At 40.0% G+C, this 22296-nt stretch overlaps 1 protein-coding gene across 2 annotated transcripts in view; it reads left to right on the top strand.

Moving 5' to 3' along the window:
- The window catches only part of LOC124277554 (rho guanine nucleotide exchange factor 17-like), a 119403-nt gene that overhangs the window by 69693 nt on the left and 27414 nt on the right, over positions 1-22296 (top strand). For both annotated transcript variants that reach the window (XM_046713262.1, XM_046713261.1), the window contains exons 3-6: positions 2302-2379; positions 17821-17997; positions 19869-19985; positions 22105-22197. In XM_046713262.1, the coding sequence (XP_046569218.1) occupies positions 2302-2379; positions 17821-17997; positions 19869-19985; positions 22105-22197 (465 nt within the window). The remainder of the gene's footprint in view (positions 1-2301; positions 2380-17820; positions 17998-19868; positions 19986-22104; positions 22198-22296) is intronic.

The raw sequence follows: 22296 nt of genomic DNA, 5'->3' as shown, positions 1-22296 counted from the left end.
ACACATGCCCTGCAGCTATGACAGATATAACATACATGCCCTGCAGCTATGACAGGTATGACACACATGTCCTGCAGCTATGACAGATATAACATACATGCCCTGCAGCTATGACAGGTATGACACACATGTCCTGCAGCTATGACAGATATAACATACATGCCCTGCAGCTATGACAGGTATGACACACATGTCCTGCAGCTATGACAGGTATGACACACATGTCCTGCAGCTATGACAGATATAACACATCCCTGCCCTGCAGCTATGACAGATATAACACACATCCCTGCAGCTATGACAGATATAGCAGACATGCCTTGTAGTTATGACAGATATAACACATCCCTGCCCTGCAGATATGACAGATACAACACACATGTCCTGCAGTTATGACAGATATAACACATCCCTACCCTGCAGCTATGACAGATACAACAAATCCCATACCCTGCAGTTACAACAGATACAACACTTACTACAAATACAACAGTGACTACTGTCAAAATGATACAACAAATTTCACCATGTGTATTGGATGAATTTGTCGTAGAGTTCCGATGAGGATAACCCACATGAAACCCATGCCAAGTATTGACAGAACTCCCTGCATTCTGTAATCAGCTGTCTGCAAATTGTTAAACGATGCAGTAAAACTACAAATGTTTTTCTGCAAAGTTATCATGTAATAGTACTCAGCCAAGGTTTGCCCTTGCTACTCGTGTACGTTCTGACAAAGAAAACAAACAAGGCCGTCTTCCACTCCGTACAATGGTTTAAACAGATGACTAGGCTTGTGCATCCACCAAGGATTCCTCCATGAGTCTTGTGGCTGTGGATGGTGTAATGGGTTCCTTCATCCTTCTTGCTCGTCCTATCAGCTGTGCTGACTCTTGTTAAGGTGAGATCTTCTTTTGGGGACTCTAATTAGCTGCAGAATGTTTTTTGTATGTCAAAGCCGACGCAGGATGCTTCGGGAGGGCTGTTTCCATGAGGGGGGTAGGAGGTTGGGAGATGTCCTTGAGCTTGGGCTATGCTCTTCTGACATTGCTACCATCAAGTATTGTAGAACTATAACGTAATGGAGAAAGTGGTGTTAGATTGACTTTTGGGTTTAGTTTCAGTTACCTAAGATGATTTGAAAGGTCTTGTTTGACTTAAGGCTTGAATATTCCTCAGTTCACTGCAAAAAAGGTTTTGTACTCTTCTCAATAACATATGAAGAAGACAGTGCACTTTAGCAAGGATTTGGGGCGGGGACTGTTCCTCATTTGCAAGGTTATGATGCTCAGTATATCAAACTGTATTTTGTTTTTAAGCTGTTCAGTACATGCTCTCATCCAGTATTTTAACTTTCAACTTTCATGGATGCTGAAAGTTACTTCGTAAGTATGTTGCAAATGAAATTGAGAAGCTGAGATGATTGAATTCAAGGTCAAAGGGTAAATCATTTTTGTTGTAGCCATAAAACAAAGGGTATGAGGGAAATTCTGAGTCTTTATGAGTGATATGGTGTTATGCTGCTGAAGGTGCAAGATTTAGTGGAAATGTTTGAGTTTGTGCACATATCTCAGTTTGAGATAATATATGCTGTGTATACATGTACAATACTTTTTAAGTATGTGATAGAACAGAATATGTGCTCTGTGGACATGTACAAAACTGACCTCAGTTTCAATCACAGAATAGTTTGTGTCTAATGGACATGACCTCATTTGGGACTGAAAGGAACATTTCCTGTCAGAAGGACATCTTTTAAAAGTTACAACACTTCTCGTTCGAACTGATACAAAATATCACCAGGTGTATCAGATGAATTTGTCACGGTGTTAAGATAAGATAAGGTAAGATAATACTTTATCCCACATGAGAGAGAACAAGACAAGGAATCGCAAGATATCATATTTCAGTTCAGAATTTAGAGTGATTACTTTGGAATTTGTGTGAATAGGCAATCAAACAAACCCTTAAATCATTTAGTAGCGTTAAGGATGAAACAAGCTAAAACAACAGTTATCATATGTACTACTTTCCTGTCAGTGTTTTGAAAGGTGAGATTTACAAAACTAGATATTGATGTCGATATAATTATGAACATTTGATTAGCTATTGGAAGTGTTTCTTAATGAAAATGTGTTTATTTAGATAACATTTTGTCTGTTATGATTTATCCACAGCATCTTTTTTTTTTCAGGACTATTCTTCATAAACCAGTTGAGCGCAAATCTGTGTTTCTGTCTTTGGTTTGTTTCCTAATGTGTTTGAAAGATTATTATTGATATATTTCTCTGTGTTTTTCAGGACAAACGATACCATATTGTGGAAGAAATTTACCGCAATGAAAAAGAATATGTAGAGGCCCTCAAGACACTCAAAGATGTAAGTAAAGAACTTATGTGTCAGGTATTGTCTCCTCATCATTACCATAATCAAACATGCCTCTCATCATTCAGTCATTGCATGTGTCTCTTGTTTTAATGCGAGCAGTCACCAGTTATACAAGTTGCCACAGTTCGCTGAGAATTGCTTCCTCAGGTTTGCAAGAAACCTATGGTCACCATCCTTGATAATCTCAAGGGTATACGTTCCAATAAATCTCCACTAGTACCCTGGATGCATCTACGGCTTGGCCCGATAATTTTATTACCTCCCTTTGCTGGCTCCGCCTTCTCACAGTAGCCATTCAGATAAGCTGTTACAACCGAGCTTGCCAGTGTCAACAAAGATGGATGGCACGAAGATTTAATCGCGGTGTAACTCAGATTTAGGGAAAAATCATACAAATTGACAGGTCTGAAACTTTCAAAAATATATATACAAGAATTCCTTCTACCTCTTAATATTACTGTTTACCGAAGAAGAGGAAGTGAGTTATGATAGAAGCCTTGTTATTGGTAAGCTCAACTTCCCAACGTAGACACCTCATTGAATAAAAAGCCAGCAAAGGGAGGTAATAAAATTATCGGGCTGAGTCGTAAATGCATCCAGGGTACTGGTGGAGATTTATCAAAACATATACCCTGGAGATTATAGAGGATGATGGTCACTGGTTTGTTCCCAAACTCACCCAGTTTATGTTTCTACAACATCGTACAGCTGTAATACTGCTGAAACAAACATACACTCATGATATAGTTATGATCGCACAATCAACTTATTCTAATTTTGCAATACAGTTTTGAAGTGTAACTGTGTGCAGCCCTGTGCAAAAATGTGAAGAGAACATGTAAAAAATTTATTGTAAAAGATCTCATTGGTTTCACCAAAGTGCACGTCAACCCTGCACATGCTTCTTACCGGACTGCAGTTGGCTACCATTCACTGAAGGTGCTACGATGTGGTAATGTAAACATTAGAGACTTACTGTGTATATTTCACGTGTCACGTATCATATCATATTGTATATCACGTGACTTAACAGGTTTCAGTCGTCCTGCGGGTACCTGGGTCCTGCTCAGGCCGGAGTACCAGAGTTACCCATCCTAGCTCTAGTTGTTTCCATATCTGTCTGAGGCGGACAGCTGGATGCACTTCAACAATACACTTTCCAGACACTGCAGTGTGACTTGCACTGTAACTATGTGCATTTCCTGTTTCATGAGTGATTAAGATATTTTTGTCAAAATCAATTTACTGAGAATGAAGAACTCTCATAATTGGAATAGTGTAGAAAAAGTATTCAAGTGAGCATTTGCACTGCCAGTAGTGCTCTCTTAATGAGACGAATGGTTAATGAAATTACTGTCTGCTTATACTTGCAAAAATGTTGACTTTTAATGCTAAGAAGATGGCTGCTCATGAACTGTGCAAAGAATTGGTGAGATGCACTAAAATCACATCACAAGAAGTAGCTAGTCTCCTATAAGGCAGTGATGTGGCAGGTACTTGTTACAAATTACATCACTAGGAACAGCTTGTCTCCCTCAAGGGGTCTGATGTGGCAGGTACTTGTTACAAATTACATCACTAGGAACAGCTTGTCTCCATCAAAGAGTGTGATGTGGCAGGTAATAGTTACAAATTACACCACTAGGAACAGCTTGTCTCCTATAAGGCAGTGATGTGACAGGTACTTGTTACAAATTACATCACTAGGAACAGCTTGTCTCCCTCAAGGGGTGTGATGTGGCAGGTACCTGTTACAAATTACATCACTAGGAGCAACTTGTCTCCCTCAAGGAGTGTGTTACAAATTACATCACTAAGAACAGCTTGTCTCCCTCAAGGTGATGTGACAGGTACTTGTTACAAATTACATCACTAGGAACAGCTTGTCTCCCTCAAGGGGTGTGACGGGCAGGTACTTGTTACAAATTACATCACTAGGAACAGCTTGTCTCCCTCAAGGAGTGTGGCAGGTACCTGTTACAACTTACATCACTAGGAACAACTTGTCTCCCTCAAGGAGTGTGGCAGGTACCTGTTACAAATTACATCACTAGGAGCAACTTGTCTCCCTCAAGGGGTGTGACGTGGCAGGTACTTGTTACAAATTACATCACTAAGAACAACTTGTCTCCCTCAAGGGGTGTGACGTGGCAGGTACTTGTTACAAATTACATCACTAGGAACAGCTTGTCTCCCTCAAGGGATGTGACGTGGCAGGTACTTGTTACAAATTACATCACTAGGAACAGCTTGTCTCCCTCAAGGAGTGTGGCAGGTACCTGTTACAACTTACATCACTAGGAACAACTTGTCTCCCTCAAGGAGTGTGGCAGGTACCTGTTACAAATTACATCACTAGGAGCAACTTGTCTCCCTCAAGGGGTGTGACGTGGCAGGTACTTGTTACAAATTATATCACTAGGAGCAACTTGTCTCCGTCAAGGGATGTGATGTTTGAAGTTTGTCTCCTATAAAGCAGTGATGTGGCAGGTACTTGTTAACAAATTACATCTTGCTTCTAATGTTTTGGCACAGGCTATTGGTTATTTAAGCTGTTTTGTATCAACTTCTTCCATCCTCATAAATCGACATACCCAAAACATTTGTTTTAAGTTCAGTTGTCAAGCCTTTGTGCTGACATCTTGATGATGTTTCTTTCTCATTTGATTCTCAATGTCCTGTTGTTAAGCTGAACAATCTACCTATCCGCTCATCAGACTGGAAACATTTTGAAAAGCTGAAATTCTTGAAGCACCTCACACTGAACCTATCCTTCAAACTTCTTCACAGCATTTGTCGCTGAAAAACTTTTGAAAGTCGGTGCCTGAAAACTTAGTAGACCAACAAAACATGGCTCTTCACTGCACCATTTTCAGTAGATTTTAGTGCTGTTTTGTGCGCTATTATTACCTGAGCACACAAGATTAAACAATCTTCTACTATACTCAGGGGGCGGTGGGGTAGCCTAGTGGTTAATGCGTTGGCTCATCACACTGAAGGCATGGGTTCGATTCCCAAGAAGGGTACAATGCGTGAAGCCCATTTCTGGTGTCCCCCGCCGTGATATTGCTGGGATATTGCTAAAAGTGGCGTAACACCTCGCGCACTCTCACTCTCTCACTCACTCACTCACACTTCACTTCACTTCACTTCACTTCACTTCACTTCACTTCACTTCACTTCACTTCACTTCACTTCACTACACTTCACTTCACCTCACCTCACTCACCTCACTCACTCACTCACTCACCTCACTCACTCACCTCACCTCACCTCACCTCACCTCACTCACTCAGCTCAACTCACTCACTCACTCCTCACTCACTCACATCTACCCAGGCCTCGGACTTGAGAAGCGGACTGCCCCACATCCCATGCTGCCATCTAAATTCTGGCTCCCTGAAACAAACTGTCACTTTCTTGAAACTGTTTTACATAAATATTTGCTTCTGAATAATAAGTCAGCCCTTCAATAACCTTTCATTGGTGTGAAAAAATCATGAAGTACTTATTCATCATCATAAGTAGTCAGAAACTCCCTGTAAACAATAATATGCCCCATTTTCGACCCTTCAACTGTGTCAAAACACCCCCTGATGATCCCCAAAACTCCCAGCAAGAAGGCCATGACAGTGCACCTGTACTTATTTTTGTGCCCAACTTGCAACAATTTAAGAAAGCAAACTATAGAAGGTTATGGTTGCTGCCTGCATACAGCTTGGGCCTCCCAACGGCGTCCGATTAGGTCTGTATCGCCAAGGAAACATTAGATAAGTCAGTCCTAGCTCGCCAAGTGCACTTTCTGTGAATGTGCTATAAAACCTGCGTTTCTCATACATTCACCGGCATTAACATGCCACAGGCTATGCAGCAATATATTCTGTTTCAAGGCTTATGTTTGTTTTGATTTTTTACATTTAAGTTGGCATTACTTTTTAAGTTACATGTATGGCTGGAATTTGAAGTGGCTTAACACGTGATTCTGACGAAATCATTTTATCCAAATAGGTGCAAAGCACATTAGGGTTGGAGCAGTGAGAGAATCTCTCTGGTATCAATTTATCATGTTGTGTTTGAGTCGGGTTATTCTGCCTCGCAAACCCATGAGATAAATTGAAATTAAAAATAAATCAAGGGATGATTTTGCAAGTTTACTCTGTCTAGCATTGCTGAAGGCTCAATTTGATGTTATTTCTTATTTTGTGGATATATGTGTTAGTTTGAAATGTGGTGAGATTTAGGGTAAGTGTCCAGAAACAAGGTTAGTGGCAAACAAAACACCCACATTAAACATTTCATGATTGTGAGGTCCTGTAATCATTCAGGAGCAAGACAGGTATTTGGTGTGTAGTTCTTTAAGGGGCGGTGGGGTAGCCTAGTGGTTAAAGCGTTCACTCATGCTGAAGACCTGGGTTCTATTAGATGATGTTATACGAATGAGATTTTTCTGTCCGAATAGATAACCAAATTAATTAACTGGCTTGGGAGACTGTGCTTTACTGTTCAGATTGAAAGGATTTTCTTCATAGAATGTCAAACCATGAGCAATTTAAGTCTTTATTTCTTTAACCCATGAACTAGTCTCCTATCTCCTGTAACACCCAATTTGTCAAAAGTAAAACTAGTTTCTCATGGCTTCTAGTGCATTGGGAAAGAAAGCAAATAATTTGGTAATCCTTGGAAGCATAGAGAGCAGACCATAGGGTAGGTTGTGTCCAAGAGCTATAGTTCCTGGTTCTTAGATAATCAATAACTACAAGCCCCTCTGATCTTCGACCCTGCTCAGGGCAGTTGGTTAGCCTAATTGGTAAGGTAATTGCTTGTCTTGCCAAAGCTGTGGGTTGGATTTCTGACAGTGGTACAATGTTCCATTTTTGCTGTTACCATGGTGACATTACCGTAGTTGTTGAGCATGATAACAACAGAGTAAACTGGTACTCATTCCAAGTTCAAAATCAAGGGTACTCCATATTAATCATAATAAATTATGAAATACTCATAATCTGATTTGGGCGGTGGGGTAGCACAGTGGTAAAGCATTCGCTAATAACAAAGAAGACCAGGTTTTGATTCCCCACATGGGTACAATGATGTAAAGCCATTTCTGGTGTCTCCTGCCGCGCTATTGCTGGAATATTGGCATTGGTGCCATAGACCTCACTCACTCACTCACTCACTCACTCACTCACTCACTCACTCACTCACTCACTCACTCACTCACTCACTCACTCACTCACTCACTCACTCACTCACTCACTCACTCACTCACTCACTCACTCACTCACTCACTCGACTCCTGTCACTGTTTACACAATGTAAACAATTACAGTCAGAGATGTTGTCACTGAGCAAGTAAACATGGTTGGTCAATGCTGCACACACCTGCAGAATACTGGAACAGACTATAGCTGAGATATGTAGATGCATGGTAAGAAGTTCTTGATAGAGGAGCCATGATGGTAGAGGAATGGCACAGCATTCAGCTATCTGCCTGCTGTGGGCAGACTCAGCCCTCCTCCAGCTGCCAGCTGGTCAAACCCATAACCACAGCTGTTCCACTGACCCACTTAGCAAATCTTTAAACTCCTTTTTCAACATTACCTCTGTTTGCCTGTCTTTGGATGGCAAGCTGGTAGTAAACTGAAGGTATGGTCCAGCAAACACTAGGATGTTAAGCTTTGACTGGCACTTAGCACAATTACAAATGACACCTTAAGTTAAATCTCGAGGATAACTTACTATTGGTCTCCTTTTATCATTCTGAGAGTATGTATGTAAGGATCAGCTAAATGTGTTCTGGGGGTTTTGTTTAAAAGCAAATATGCATTCTTCATCTCTGTAAGTGGAGTCTATTTGTCCAAGTATTTTTTCAGGTAAGTGTAAGTTAACCTTAGGATAACTTACAAAAGGTGACAATATGTCTGAAAAGAATGACTGCAGCAAACAATATCCTTTGTCCAGTTGAAATATGGATGTGCATTTGTTGAATGGAAGAGTGGATTTGTACATTTGTGGAATGGAAGAGTGGATTTTGTACATTGTGGAATGGAAGAGTGGATGCGTCTCTTTGTGGAATGGAAGGATTGGATGCATCCATTTGTGGAATAGAAATGGATTTTGTACATTGTGGAAAAGAGTGGATTTGTCCATGTATAAAATGAAGGAATGGATGTGTATGAGATTAAAGAACATCCAATGTTTTTATATTGCTACAGTTCTTTCTAGACATGACCGAGTAACTGTAATCATATAAAATAAATGAGTACTCTTTAGTTTAATATGAGTAGAATGTTTCATGTTCTTAGTCTGAACATTGGAGACTTACTAACTAGAAACTTTGTGGAAATTTGAAACAATGCATTTCAGATAACTTTTCATGTTGTCTTGTATTTCCAACTGATGGTCTGCAGTGAATGAGTTGGGTTTTATGCCGCTTTTAGCAATATTCCAGCAATATCACTTTGAGGGACACCAGAAATGGGCTTCACGCACTGTACCCATGTGGGGAATCGAAAAGGGTCTTCGGTGTGATGAGCGACCACTTTAACCACTGGGCCACCCCACCACCCCTGATGGTCTATAACACATAGGGCACTGGTTTAGATTACCGGTTGGGATTATGACTGGGATTTGACTTAGTTATAAGCTTATACCATGACAGCTTAGGTGATTATGATCAGAACTTAGATTTCTTGACATGCTAATAGAGAGTGGATTAATAACTGATTTGGGCAGTAATGAATATCAAGGAGTCTTTAGTGATTTGTTATGTATGATGATATATTTAAAATGGAAGTTGATGTTCTTTTTTTCTGTGATAATTTAAAAAAATGACATTTATTAATATTATTAATAAAGTATATATTGGTGACATTTTCAGCTGAACCATATTCTAGTACATATTCAGTTTCTGAAGAACAAAATAAATGCAATCAGTAAAATGTTGTTGATGTAAGCGATCAAAATGTTTGTAATCATGACAGCTCATGACATTTGTACGTCCAAATATGAGGCTTTCATCATCAGTAGAGTGGCGGTGTGGCAGCCTAGTGGTTAAAGCATCCGCTCGTCATGCCGAAGACCCGGGTTCGATTCCCCACATGGATACAATGTGGGAAGAACATTTCTGGTGTGATATTGCTGGAATATTGCTAAAAGTTGCATAAAACCATACTCACTCACTCACTCATCGAAGAGGCAACTGATTAGCCACAGATGAAAAATGCTTGTTAGATAGATGAAACAAGAGTCAGTCAGTAACTCCATTAACTACAGTAACCCATTTCACCATCAAAGAATTCTTGTGATCAGTTTTTTATGCCCACTACACAACTTGGCCATGTAAGTTCTAATGATGTAGTTGAAGTCGAGCTATCGCTTATAGGAAGCTTGCAGCTGAGATTCATGGTATGAGTATCATAGACTATAGGTCAAATATGATGCATTGTATATCGAACAGGTCCATTACTTCTCATTATTCGCGACAGGTCATCGATTGCTCATGGCAAGGGAGTTTGTGAGTAGCTGATGTCATAGACCTTTTTAATGTCAACAATTGAACACTGCTGTGATTTTGAAATTTTAAAGTATGTCAAGGAAATTTTTTGTTTATTTGCTCAGAATGTGCATTTTAGTAAAGGTTGTTTGTTGTGTTGTTTAATGCCCGAGTCAGCATTAATCTGTAAACAGTTTAGACCGGACTAGACAATTGGATGACTCACATCATCAGCATTGATGTATGCAACTGGGATACAATATGAACCACATCAGGAAGCCTCACCACCTGACCCCCAACCCTTTAAGACAAGCAGTGCAACTTGCCACAAGTATTGGTTGTTGAGCGAAATTCTAATCCAGATCTCCAGAGTCAGTTTGACGACAATTTATACATACATTTGTAACATCAGAGTTCATTCATAATGATTGGAGGTTAGCCATCTTTCATACAAGTTGTAGACTAACACTTAGTCTTTGAATATATATAATTTTGATAGAAACAAATCATTAATTAAGAAACAAATCATTAATTAAATTGAAATGGAGCCCCAGTGAGATGGGAGATTCAGAACCTGAGGTAATCTAGACTTGCTTCATTTAGGGCTTTAGCATTGCAGATTGGGCTAGGAAGAAGGAAACTAATGTGGTTCAGGGACTGTGAGACTATACAAGTTGCAGCAATACAATGTCGATGTCGAACTTGAATCTGTATAAACATATCGATCTTTATGGGTGATTCCAATCCCTTGGATTAGCATTACCTAACCAAATTGAAGCAAGCACTGTCGGTATATGCCCAGCATGCAGTGTTCATCAAGCTTCCAGACAGACAATAGAACCCAAGGCATGAATACTGGCCAGGTTCATCTCACCACTCCAGATCGACTTCTGGTTCATTTGCTGTGACCTTGATATGATCCACAACTAGTGGAGGGGCACCTGTTCTCTTCTTGAACTCATGGGGGCTATATGCGTTAATACTGACAAGGGTCTGGGTTATTGATGTAACTGTTAGCTCTATTAGATAATTGTTTTTTTAAAGGTTGGCTCAAGATTGTTGGCAAAACTGCTGAATTGGCTATGATTGAATTGGCTATGAATGTAAATCATTCATTTAGGAAGTGTAGATGAAAATAGGCCGACTTGCATGTTTCTTGTTAACCAGATTCTCTGAGGCCCACTTTTGACAGGTCTGTGGAGGTTTCTTCCAAGATGCTGACTGTTGCAGATACTGCTCTTAAGATTCTTTTCTTATTTCATAATTATGTATGAACACTTTTCAGAGCAAATTACTTTTGGCTATAAATAACTTCTCCATGTACTTAGTAACACATAGTTACATAGGGTTCACACAGACTTAAAAGCCCTTGAAGTGGCTTGAAATGGCTTTAACTTTAAAGTACCTTAGAAAGTATTGGGAAAAAATAAGGTTTGAAATAAAGATTGTTTTTTGTCAGATTTTTATTTCTGTCAAAGTACAGGTTCATGTCTGTGATGTGCTGTGCAGAGTTGTGCGGCTTGATATTGCAGGATGTGCTGGTCAGTCGATAAAATCACACATAAGCTTTGACAGTAATCTGTGTGAGTTTTGCCACGGACGTTTTACATGTGCACTATGTGTTTTCCATCCAGATTGAGTCAACACACGTCATGATATGTAAGAAAAATAGCAGCATTAAACTCTAACTCTTTTTTATATGGGGGCAGTGGGGTAGCCTAGAGGTCAAAGTGTTCGCTCGTCACGCCGAAGAGCCAGGTTTGATTCCCCAGATGGGTACAATGTGTGAAGCCCATTTCTTGTTCCCGCCCTGTGATATTGCTGGAATATTACTAAAAGCAGCGTAAAGCTAAACTTACTCACTCACCCAATTTTTACATGTGTTTATGATGACTTCTGTTTATTAAGAGTGTGGACACACTATATGTTAGCTCTCATTTCCTGCAGGACTTTAGTTTGGTCTGTATGGATGAGTGAGTTTAGCTTACACCGCTTAAGCAATATTCCAGCAATATCACAGAGGGGAAAACCAGAAATGGGCTTCACAGTCTGTAGCCATATGGGGAACTCGAACCGTGGTCTTTGGCTTGACGAGCAAACGCTTTAACCACAAGGCTACCCCACCGCCCCTTTGTATGGATGATGTGGCATCTGTAGGATGTTTGATTGTAGCGCTGGTCATACACAAGACTGGGTTCCGCGACTGATGTCAGGTCTGTAAGACAAGACCTGATTGATTTTTGTAATGGTGTGCAGAGAGTCAGGAAATGAGGGTTGTGATTGTGCATTGTGAAGGTTTCAACCCCATGTTTTGCACAGATGCTGGGCTGAAGTTACCCTGACATGATATTGCTCTGGTAGAGTACAATCTGTGTTTACGATTTCAAGGGGAGATTGAAAGAAGATTTGTAGAGATCCTGCCATTATCAATCATTACGCCGAACAAATTTTGTGCTCATAAATTGAAGTGTTTATTCCAAAGTTGTTTGCAGCCAACATTCTTGTTTCTTAAATAGAGAACAGAGTTGCTTTGTTTCTTTGCTTAAATCAGCTGTGATTTGACTGAATTAGAAAAGGAAGACGTTGTATTAGATGGTTAATGTACATTCCTTTCCCATAAATCATATGTTTTTCTTTGTGCCCTAAATCTAAAAGACCTCAGGAAGAATTACCAGAAATATCTCATTGTTTAGATAACTACCCTAAATACCATCTGCTTTTTAACATTATTCATTGATGACCTTTTTGACAGTCAGATATTTTGGAAGTCGTGGTGGCTGAGCGGGTTAGGAGGCTGACTTTGTGTGCTGGTGATTAGGTGCCTGACTCTGAGGATGTGGGTTCGAATCCTGGATGGGACTCAACCCAAAGAGTACTAGAATTTGTACTTCACTAGAAAGTGTAATCCCAAATAGAACATGCGGACCACTTTCTAAATGGGTAGTCTAGTGGTTAGTTAAATGTCTCACCCAAATGAAGACCGGGTTTGAATCCCCACATGGGTACAATGCATATGTATCGGTGAAGCCCATTTCTGGTGTCCCACTAATTGCATTTTGTTGATATGTTGCTGGAATATTGCTAAAAGTGGCGTAAAGCCAAACTCACACAGTCAGTCAGTAATCCCAAATATGACATATGTTACATTTGACCATGTTCTAAAATGGCATTGTGTAATCATTGTTTTAGACGGTTGATTCTGTACCTTTGTTTACACAAGAATGGCAATAATAGTGAATGAGTTTAATTTTATTCCACACTCAGCAATATTCCAGCTATATGGTGGCGATCTGTAAATATTCGAGTCTAGACCAGACAATCCAGTGATCAGCAGCATGAGCATCGATCTACGCAACAGGGATTGATGGCAATAATAACACGTGAAACATGTTCACAGTCTTATTCCAAAAAACGTGGAAGTTTCTATGTGCCATAAATTCAATAGACCTCTCAACATTACCAAAAATACGAAATTGTTTTCGATGGTTGATTCTGTATCTTTTATTACACAAGAATGACAATAATTACAAGTGATAGTCGCTCACAATATTTTTCATAATCCTTGGAGGTTTCTCTATGTGACATATATTCAAGGGTTTGATCTCAGCCAGCTCAAAACTGGATTGTGCAACACAGTGTGACTAAACTTTTACTTGGAATATGTAAAGGGGGATTAGTTATGGTCTGTGGGGCGGTGGGGTAGCCTAGTGGTTAAAGCGTTGGCTCGTCAGGCCGAAGACCCGGGTTCGATTCCCCACATGGGCACAATGTGTGAAGCCTATTTCTGGTGTCTTCCCGCTGTGATGTTGCTGGAATATTGCTAAAAGCGGCGTAAAAATAAACTCAGTCAGTCAGTCAGTCAGTCAGTCAGTCAGTCAGTTATGGTCTGTATCTCTACACCTCTCTGAGCATTACCAAAAATATGCCATTGTTTTAAAAGGTTACTGTGTTGACTGTGCATCTGTTATTACACAGGACTGGCAATTATGCCTTAGGGGCTCAGTAATTACACTGTTGGTGGTGAACAAGAAGATGTTAAATATGATAGGGAAGATGATAGGATGCTATTTTTGATCGTGCAGCTTGAGTGTTGTAATGTGCACCATCTTTTCTCCTAGCATCCATTAGCAGCTCCAACAACGACACCGATGTCGACTACTCCCTCTCTCTTCATTCACGGCCAGCATCTACACATGTGATGTAGGCTATATATAGGGTGTATAGCTGCAGTAATGACACACGCCTTCTTTAATCGTGTAGGACTGAACTGTTCCAGGTGTACATGGTCCTCTTCAGACCCATTTGAAAAATGTCAGATAACGATGGTTAATGAAAACATTTCGTAACAACTTGTTTTTACTGGCTTTGATGCTGCCGATTCAATCAGAGCTGCAGTTTAGCAACTAGGAGTTTGTTGATGTCCAGAGCAACATTTAAATGATCAAAACTCACATCAACGACACTTCTATGCGGTTTTATTGCATTGTTGGAAGGAGAAGGAATCAGCTTCTATAAACATCTCTATTTTCGTACTCAGGCTATTGCTCACTGCTGCAAAAGTGCTGATGCAGCTTTGAAAAATACTCACTCACTCACTCACTCACTCTGATTGAGTTCAGTTTTTACGCCGGTTTTAGCAATATTCCACCACCATGGCGGGGGCCACCAGAAATGGGCTTCACACATTGTACCCATGTGGGGATTCGAACCCAGGTCTTTGGCGTTACAAGCAAATGCTTTAACCACTAGGCTACCCGATCGCCTCGCCCCCCCACTCACTCAGTGATTTGGTTTGCATTAGAATCCTGAATAATGATTTGTTAGTCATACACTGAGACTGACCCAGGTTTTTACGCAACGCGAAAATGTGCGTCCAGCATGCACAAATGTAGAGAATCGACGTGGAAAAAAAATTCACATGTATGAATTTGCTAAGTGTTTGGATGTTTCTTTCAGAGCAGTAACTTGCATCATTTCATCTATATCAGTCCACATGATCAATGATTGATTCCGGGCTCCAAAAAAAGTATCAAAACATAGAGTTCTCCAAACTGTTACTTCAAAGGACCCTCGTATTGCCTGCAAGGACTCTTAAAACTAAAAATTAGAGGTCCCCTGGACCCTCGTGTTTGTGGGTCCAGGTAAAAAACCCTGCTGACCCATCAGAAAATCCAAAATGAAGCACAATCGGTTTTCCTGACCAATTGTTAGACCTTATAAGCTGATCTTTAGGTATTAAACATTTCAGCTTTCTGGAAAGTGTAGTTTGAAATAGATTGTTTCTACACAGCAATCATCGATCATGCACAGATTACAGTTTGAATGACTAGAAAACAAGAAGGACAGAAACATGTTAACAGAATAGTTAGAAAATGCATCCAGAACCATTGGTAAACATGACTGGCAAAAAGGATTTGAAGTGGATGACTACTATTCCCTTGATTGTGAGGAAGTAAACTGTAGTGATAACGAGTTGCATGTGTGACTAGCAGGGTGGATGAGATTTAGCAAGTTGTATCGACTATCATTGTGGTTCAAATTTATCATAGCCTAACCATTCTGTAGGTTTAACCAAAGTGGTGAATGTCTAGAAGTTGTATGCCTTCTTACTGTCCTCGGGGGTAGCCTAATGGTTAAAGCGTTCGCTCCTCACGCCAAAGACCCGGGTTCGATTCCTCACATGGGTTCAATGTGTGAAGCCCATTTCTGGTGTCCCCCTGCCGTGATATTCCTGGAATATTGCTGAAAGCGGCGTAAAACCATACTCACTCACTCCATTTAAGCTAGCTAGCTTCATTTTTTAGCTCACTCACTCACTCACTCACTCACTCACTCACTCACTCACTCACTCACTCCACTCACTCACTCACTCACTCACTCACTCACTCACTCACTCACCCACTCACTCACTCACAGTATACTGTGCCTGTTTAAATACAAGGTCACTAAAATGAGGAGCCAGTGTTTGACCTTGATGCCAGTCAACCTGCCCTTATTGGATGGATTATAACTGTAAACCTGCCCTGATTGGATGGATTATAACTGTCAACACTGGTTTGATCTACGTCATCTACATATAGCTATAACACAGACACTGACCGAGGCAAAGAACATTCTGTCAGATTCAGCACACTCTATAGAAAGAAATATATCATTCCCGATTGAATTGCTACTGTAGTGATTATCACTAGTCCATATAAAGAAAAATCTTTTCCTATTCAACAATGCTTCTGTCGACCTTTGCTCAGAGCATTAAACCGATGAACAATCGAGGGTTTAGGAAATTATTATCGTCTAATAAGAGGATGGACAAGATAAGAAAGGAATCGAAGACCTCTCGGAACATAAATCAGTTTCCATGATAGGAAAATCAATAAGCTTGAACAATGAAGTTTGCTTGAAAAAACGGCAGGACTGCCCCAGACCTGGAACTTGGATTATGATTTGGAGTAGATTTCTGAGGCATTTGTGGGTATTAAAAATTCTAGTGAATACTCCACAACATTTTTAAAAAATCAACAACTTGAGCATTAAGATGGAACACAATTGATGAACATACCACCCTCTTTATTGTTTTCATCATTATTCTTTCGATCATCTTGTCATAGCTTACCAATGGAAACTGGAAGAAGGAATATACCATTCTTAAATGAGCATTATGGAAATTGTAAATTAGTTAACATGATTATAAGAATGGCAATTCTCTGTTCAGAAGAAATTATGTAAAATTAATAACATAATGAAAATCTCAGTCATCGCTCCAAATACTCGATGGAATTTTGTTAACATAATGAAAATCACTGTCATTGCTCAAAAGAATCAATGTTTATCATAGGGTTAGGAATGTCGAAGCACTGCCAACGTTTTGTTGCTCGGGCTCTGTATACTAGGCAAAAATATATTCATGTCCTTAATGGGTACTTTGAGTTGGAACCCTTTAAGATCCGGGTCAGAATTGATCTTCATGAGCGTGATGTTGATCACAGAATAATTTTATTGTCTGGCCAGACTCGATTATTTACAGATGGCCGCCATATAGCTGGAATGTTGCTGAGTGCAGAGTAAAACTAAACTCACTCACTGACTAGGACATGGATCTGTACAGTCTTGCAAATTCTGAATATGTTCCTTACAACTACAGTCTCTGGGGTGGAGATGTATGTTAAATATATCAACATACATTCCAAATCACTATAGACTCCTTGATATTCATTATTGCCCAAGTCAGTTAGTAATCCACTCTCTTTATTAGCATGTCAAGAAATCTAAGTTCTAATCATAATCACCTAAGCTGTCATGGTATAAGCTTATAACTAAGTCAAATCCCAGTCATAATCCCAACCGGTAATCTAAACCAGTGCCCTATGTGTTATAGACCATCAGGGGCGGTGGGGTAGCCCAGTGGTTAAAGTGGTCGCTCATCACACCAAAGACCCGGGTTCGATTCCCCACATAGGTACAATGTGTGAAGCCCATTTCTGTTGTCCCCCGCCGTGATATTGCTGGAATATTGCTAAAAGCAGCGTAAAACTAAACTCAGTCAGTCAGTTGTCCCTCACCCTGATATTGGTGGTGGGGTAGCCTAGTCATCATGCCTAGGACCTGGACCGCCCGTGAAGATCCGGGTTAGAATATTGATCTTCAGTAACCCATGCTTGTCGTAGGAAGCGACTAACGGGATCGGGTGGTCAGGCTCGCTGACTCGGTTGACACATGTCATCGTTTCCCAATTGCTCAGATCGATGCTCATGCTTTGATCACTGGATTGTCTGGTCCAGACTCGATTATTTACAGACCACCGCCATATAACTGTAATGTTGCTGAGCGTAAAACTAAACTCACTGACTTACTAGGGCGTGGATTTGATTCCCCACATGGGTACAATGGCAGATTCAGTTTCCTTAGATGTGTCTACTTGATTTGTTCTTTTGTTTCAGAAATACATGGTCCCACTGAAGACACAGAGTAGCCTAGATGATACAATAGTGGACAATATATTCTACATGATACCAGAGATTCTCACACATCACTCTATTTATCTGGATTTCTTGGACAACGTGTGGAAGCACTGGGACACGGCCAACAGCACAGTGGGAAACATCATCACATATATTGTAAGTAGCTGGAGGATACTACTACTTCCTCATGTCAGAGGTGCTGACATCTCACCATGCTTGTCCCACGTTTAGTGTTAATAGTTGCTGGAAAGTACAACTTCAATCCGTCTGGTTTAGTATTAATAGTTGTTGGAAAGTACAACCTCAGTCCATCTGGTTTAGTATTAATAGTTGTTGGAAAGTACAACCTCAGTCCATCTGGTTTAGTATTAATAGTTGTTGGAAAGTACAACCTCAGTCCATCTGGTTTAGTATTAATAGTTGTTGGAAAGTACAACCTCAGTCCATCTGGTTTAGTATTAATAGTTGTTGGAAAGTACAACCTCAGTCTATCTGGTGTAGTAATAATAGTTGCTGGAATGCACAACCTCAGTCTGACTGGTTTAGTATTAATAGTTGTTGGAAAGTACAACATCAGCCCATCTGGTTTAGTATTAATGGTTGTTGGGAAATATAACCACAGTTCATCTAGTTTAGTGTTAAATGTTGTTGGAAAGTGCAACCGTCTTTGTACAATGTAGGAAGACCATTTCTGGTGTCCCGAATTTTTTTCATGATGTACAACCCCCCAAATCCAACTTTAATCATGTTTGTTGGTGTGTAACTTTATCATGCTTGTGATTAAGATATTTTTCACTTCACTTTCAATTTTTATGCATTTGTATTTGTAATACTGGAATATAATGATCTTTTATCTGTCCATGAGTTATTTCCAGAAACTGCATCATCCGATGACTTTGCAGTGTCAGTCTGGGTCATACCAGAAGCAATCATAGACCACTGTCACAAAATTGTTACTCTTTGACTATTTTAGCTCCAGGGTTTTACATGACGAGCGATTCCTGAGTATTTGACGCAACTATTTTGTAAAAGATTCTCAAAATATTATCATACGAGTCAAGCTTGACGCAAGTTTTATAAGTGACCCCCGAATTCAGTTCAATAAAATTGATTTGATAAGCAAACAATGATAGTTTTCATGAGGTCTTTATTAATTTAGATATTTCTTTCAATTCATGTTAATAACTGTATGCTACAGTGAATAAATCACAAGCATGATGATTTGAACTGTGAAAAATATACTATTTATTAACTTCCGGTAACATTTAAATGGCAATACAATACAAAACAACAAAATCTCTGCTAAACTCTTGATATACACAAATAAATATTACACTAAAATTTCATGACTCCCAAACATTGAAAATGATCCCCAAAATAAATACTGTGAGTCACCATGACTTTCTTTTTTCAAAGTCTGTGTAAACCCTGTAGCTCCCATACAGAGATGGTAGCCATAGCACTAAGGTCACTTTGTTCAAGTGTGAATTGGACCAGAATTATGTCCATATTGTTTCTTACAAACTGTGAGAGTGATGACAAGGCTACCCAGTGCAGACAAAATTGGCTCATCTATCTGAGGACCCATTAACTGTGTGAAGCACTGCAGCCTTGATATTGGTGGAATATTGCTAAAAGAACTATGAAACCTAACTTGGTCCCTTCAAACACTGTTGTGATAAAGGGCGATGGGGTAGCCTAGTGGTTGAAGCATTCGCTCGTCACGCCGAAAACCTGGGTTCGATTCCTCACGTGGGTACAATGTGTGAAGCCTATTTCTGGTGTCCCCCATCATGATATTGCAGCATAAACCCATACTCACTGTTACGATAAATGTCAGGGATCTGTCACTCAGGGTGCATGCTATAAACAACATGGTTTCCCACCAGGTATGGATGCCACAATGAAACTGACATACCATTCTCTGTCAAGGCATGTTGTCAGAATAATTGTTTATCTTTTGGAACAGTTGCTGCATTTTTTCCATTTTGTTTATTGCATTTTGCTTATCAAATGTTTTATTTCAGTTTTCAAAACAGACTGTGTTAGAGAGCTATTTATCATTTGTGGAGAACTACCGGTTGTCTGGAAAGGTTATAGAGAACGCCCTCACCAATAAGTCCTCAGTACAGAAGTTTGTAGAGGTAAGTATATGTACCAACATGTCTCTCTGTGAATTAGGCGATAGCTTTCTGGAGGAAATGTAGTTAAGTGATGGTAAAAGTCCAGTATCCACCCTTACCAAACTAACTTCAGTGACTAGCCACCAGGGACTAAATTACCCTTACCAATTCAGTTAGATTTCACCTTTCACATCACTTGCATGTGTTTCAATGGCTCTGCCCAGTAAAGATGATCTGATTAATAATTAAGATCTTTATTATGATATCAAAGCAGGTCTTTCCACTTCAAGTGCGTCAAATCATTTGATCACTTTGATGAAAAATATGACATGATTTGGCGAATATCTGTCAATGCTCAGCTGATGATATAAATATTCTGAAAATCCTGCAATTGACCAAACTCTGATTAAAGTATGCATAGACTTGTTAGTCCAGCCATAATATATCTACCAGTGAAGACTTGGGTAGAATTGATCTTCAGTAACCCATGCTTGTCATAAGAGGCGACTAACAGGATCGGGAAGTCAGACTCGTTGACTTGGTTGACACATGTCATATCCCAATTGCGTAGATTGATGCTCATGCCGTTGATCACCAGATTGTCTGATCCACACTCAATTATTTACCAACCACCACCATATAGCTGGAACATTGTTGAGTGCTACTTGAAACAAGAAACCGAACCAAACCATAATGTATCAATGTAATTCCATAATTCCAGGGGCGGTGAGGTAGCCTAGTGGTTAAAGCGTTGGCTCGTCACGCCGAAGACCCGGGTTCGAATCCCCACATGGGTACAATGTGTGAAGCCCATTTCTGGTGTCCCCCGCCGTGATGTTGCTGGAATATTGCTAAAAGCGGCGTAAAACCAAACTCAGTCAGTCAGTCCATAATTCCAGCCAGTTTGGCAAGAATGGAAGCTGTCGTTACCTCCCTTGCCTTGGGAAGATGCCAACTGCTGTGCTCAAGAAACCAATTCCAGTCTAAGTTTATCCCGTGGGAATTCTGGGATAGAATCAGTGACCATTGATCTATGCTTGCTGTAAGAGGTAGCCTCAAATGAATAAACTGGTCAGACGAGGTTGATGAAGTACCATAGTATTCTGATTTCATGGCTCATTGCTCAGCCAGAATATCTGCAACCAGGTTGTCTGGTCCAGACTTGATTGCCTGACCATTGTGACATACTGTTGGCTTCAGTGTTAAACAACACTCACTAGACATTGTGTGTTTGTTTGTTTGTCGTTTAACCTTTTACTCAGCAATATTCAATTATCCACATGGGTACATTGACTAACGAAATCAGGTGGTCAGGCACGCCAACTTGGTTGACACATGTCATTGCATCCCATTTGCATAGATCGATGCTCATGCTGTTGATCACTGGATTGTCTAGTTCAGACTCGATTAGTTACAGACCGTCACCATATAGGTGGAATATTGCTGAGTGCAGTGTTAAACAAACCAACCAATATTGTATGAAGCACATTTCTGGTGTCAGCTGTGATATTGCTGGGTTGTTGCTAAAAGTGGCATAAAATCACTCTCATTCACTCCATTTCCCGCAGATCCTGTTCAATTAAAATGTAGCTGCCTGTTTCTATATTTGTTTTACATATAAACATTATTCTACAATTTGTATACAGTTTTCTTTTAATTGATCAATTGAATGAAAAAAAATAAACAATGGAATACAATATTTCAGAAGAATGTTCTGTGTTTCGGGTAAATGCTTTCCCCGCCGTGATGTTGCAGGAATATTGCTAAAAGTGGCGTAAAACCAAACTCAGTCAGTCAGTCAGTCGGGTAAATGCTCAGTATCAACAATTTTTAATGCTGAAATATCTCACTTTGAAGCACGTGTCATCATCTTCAGGATATATACAACATTTGTCAAGCACATTCCAGCCTTTCAGTTCATTGCCTTACTTCTTGCCATGAGTATACTACATGGAACCCTGCACTTCGAACATGGGACCCAACACACCTTGGCAGTGTGTTCTTAGTCCTGACTGAGCAAACCTTCATTAGATGAAATCCTTCAACGTGTAAGAGTTTGTTGTAGCAAACGATCACAGTGCTGTGATGTTGTTGTTTGCGCTGATGTTTGTGATGTTGATGTTGTTTGTATTGGTTGCAGCAATGTCAGCGAGACAGTGGCAGCAAGCTGTCGATGAAGGACCTTATTGTCCGTCCCATCCAGAGGATTCCTCGTTATGAACTGCTGATACAGGTAAGCTATCACCATCATCATGGGTAACTTCTGAATTCGTCACTGTACAACAGGTTTTGTTGTCTGTCACACGCACTGTTTAATGTCAGCTATAGAAGA

This window comes from Haliotis rubra, unplaced genomic scaffold, assembly GCF_003918875.1.
Source record: "Haliotis rubra isolate DU_JTF1 unplaced genomic scaffold, ASM391887v1 Scf223, whole genome shotgun sequence".
NCBI classification, from domain to species: Eukaryota; Metazoa; Mollusca; class Gastropoda; order Lepetellida; family Haliotidae; genus Haliotis; species Haliotis rubra.
The sequence above is the reverse complement of the archived record's forward strand: the minus strand, read 5'-3'. Positions and strand labels throughout refer to the sequence as shown.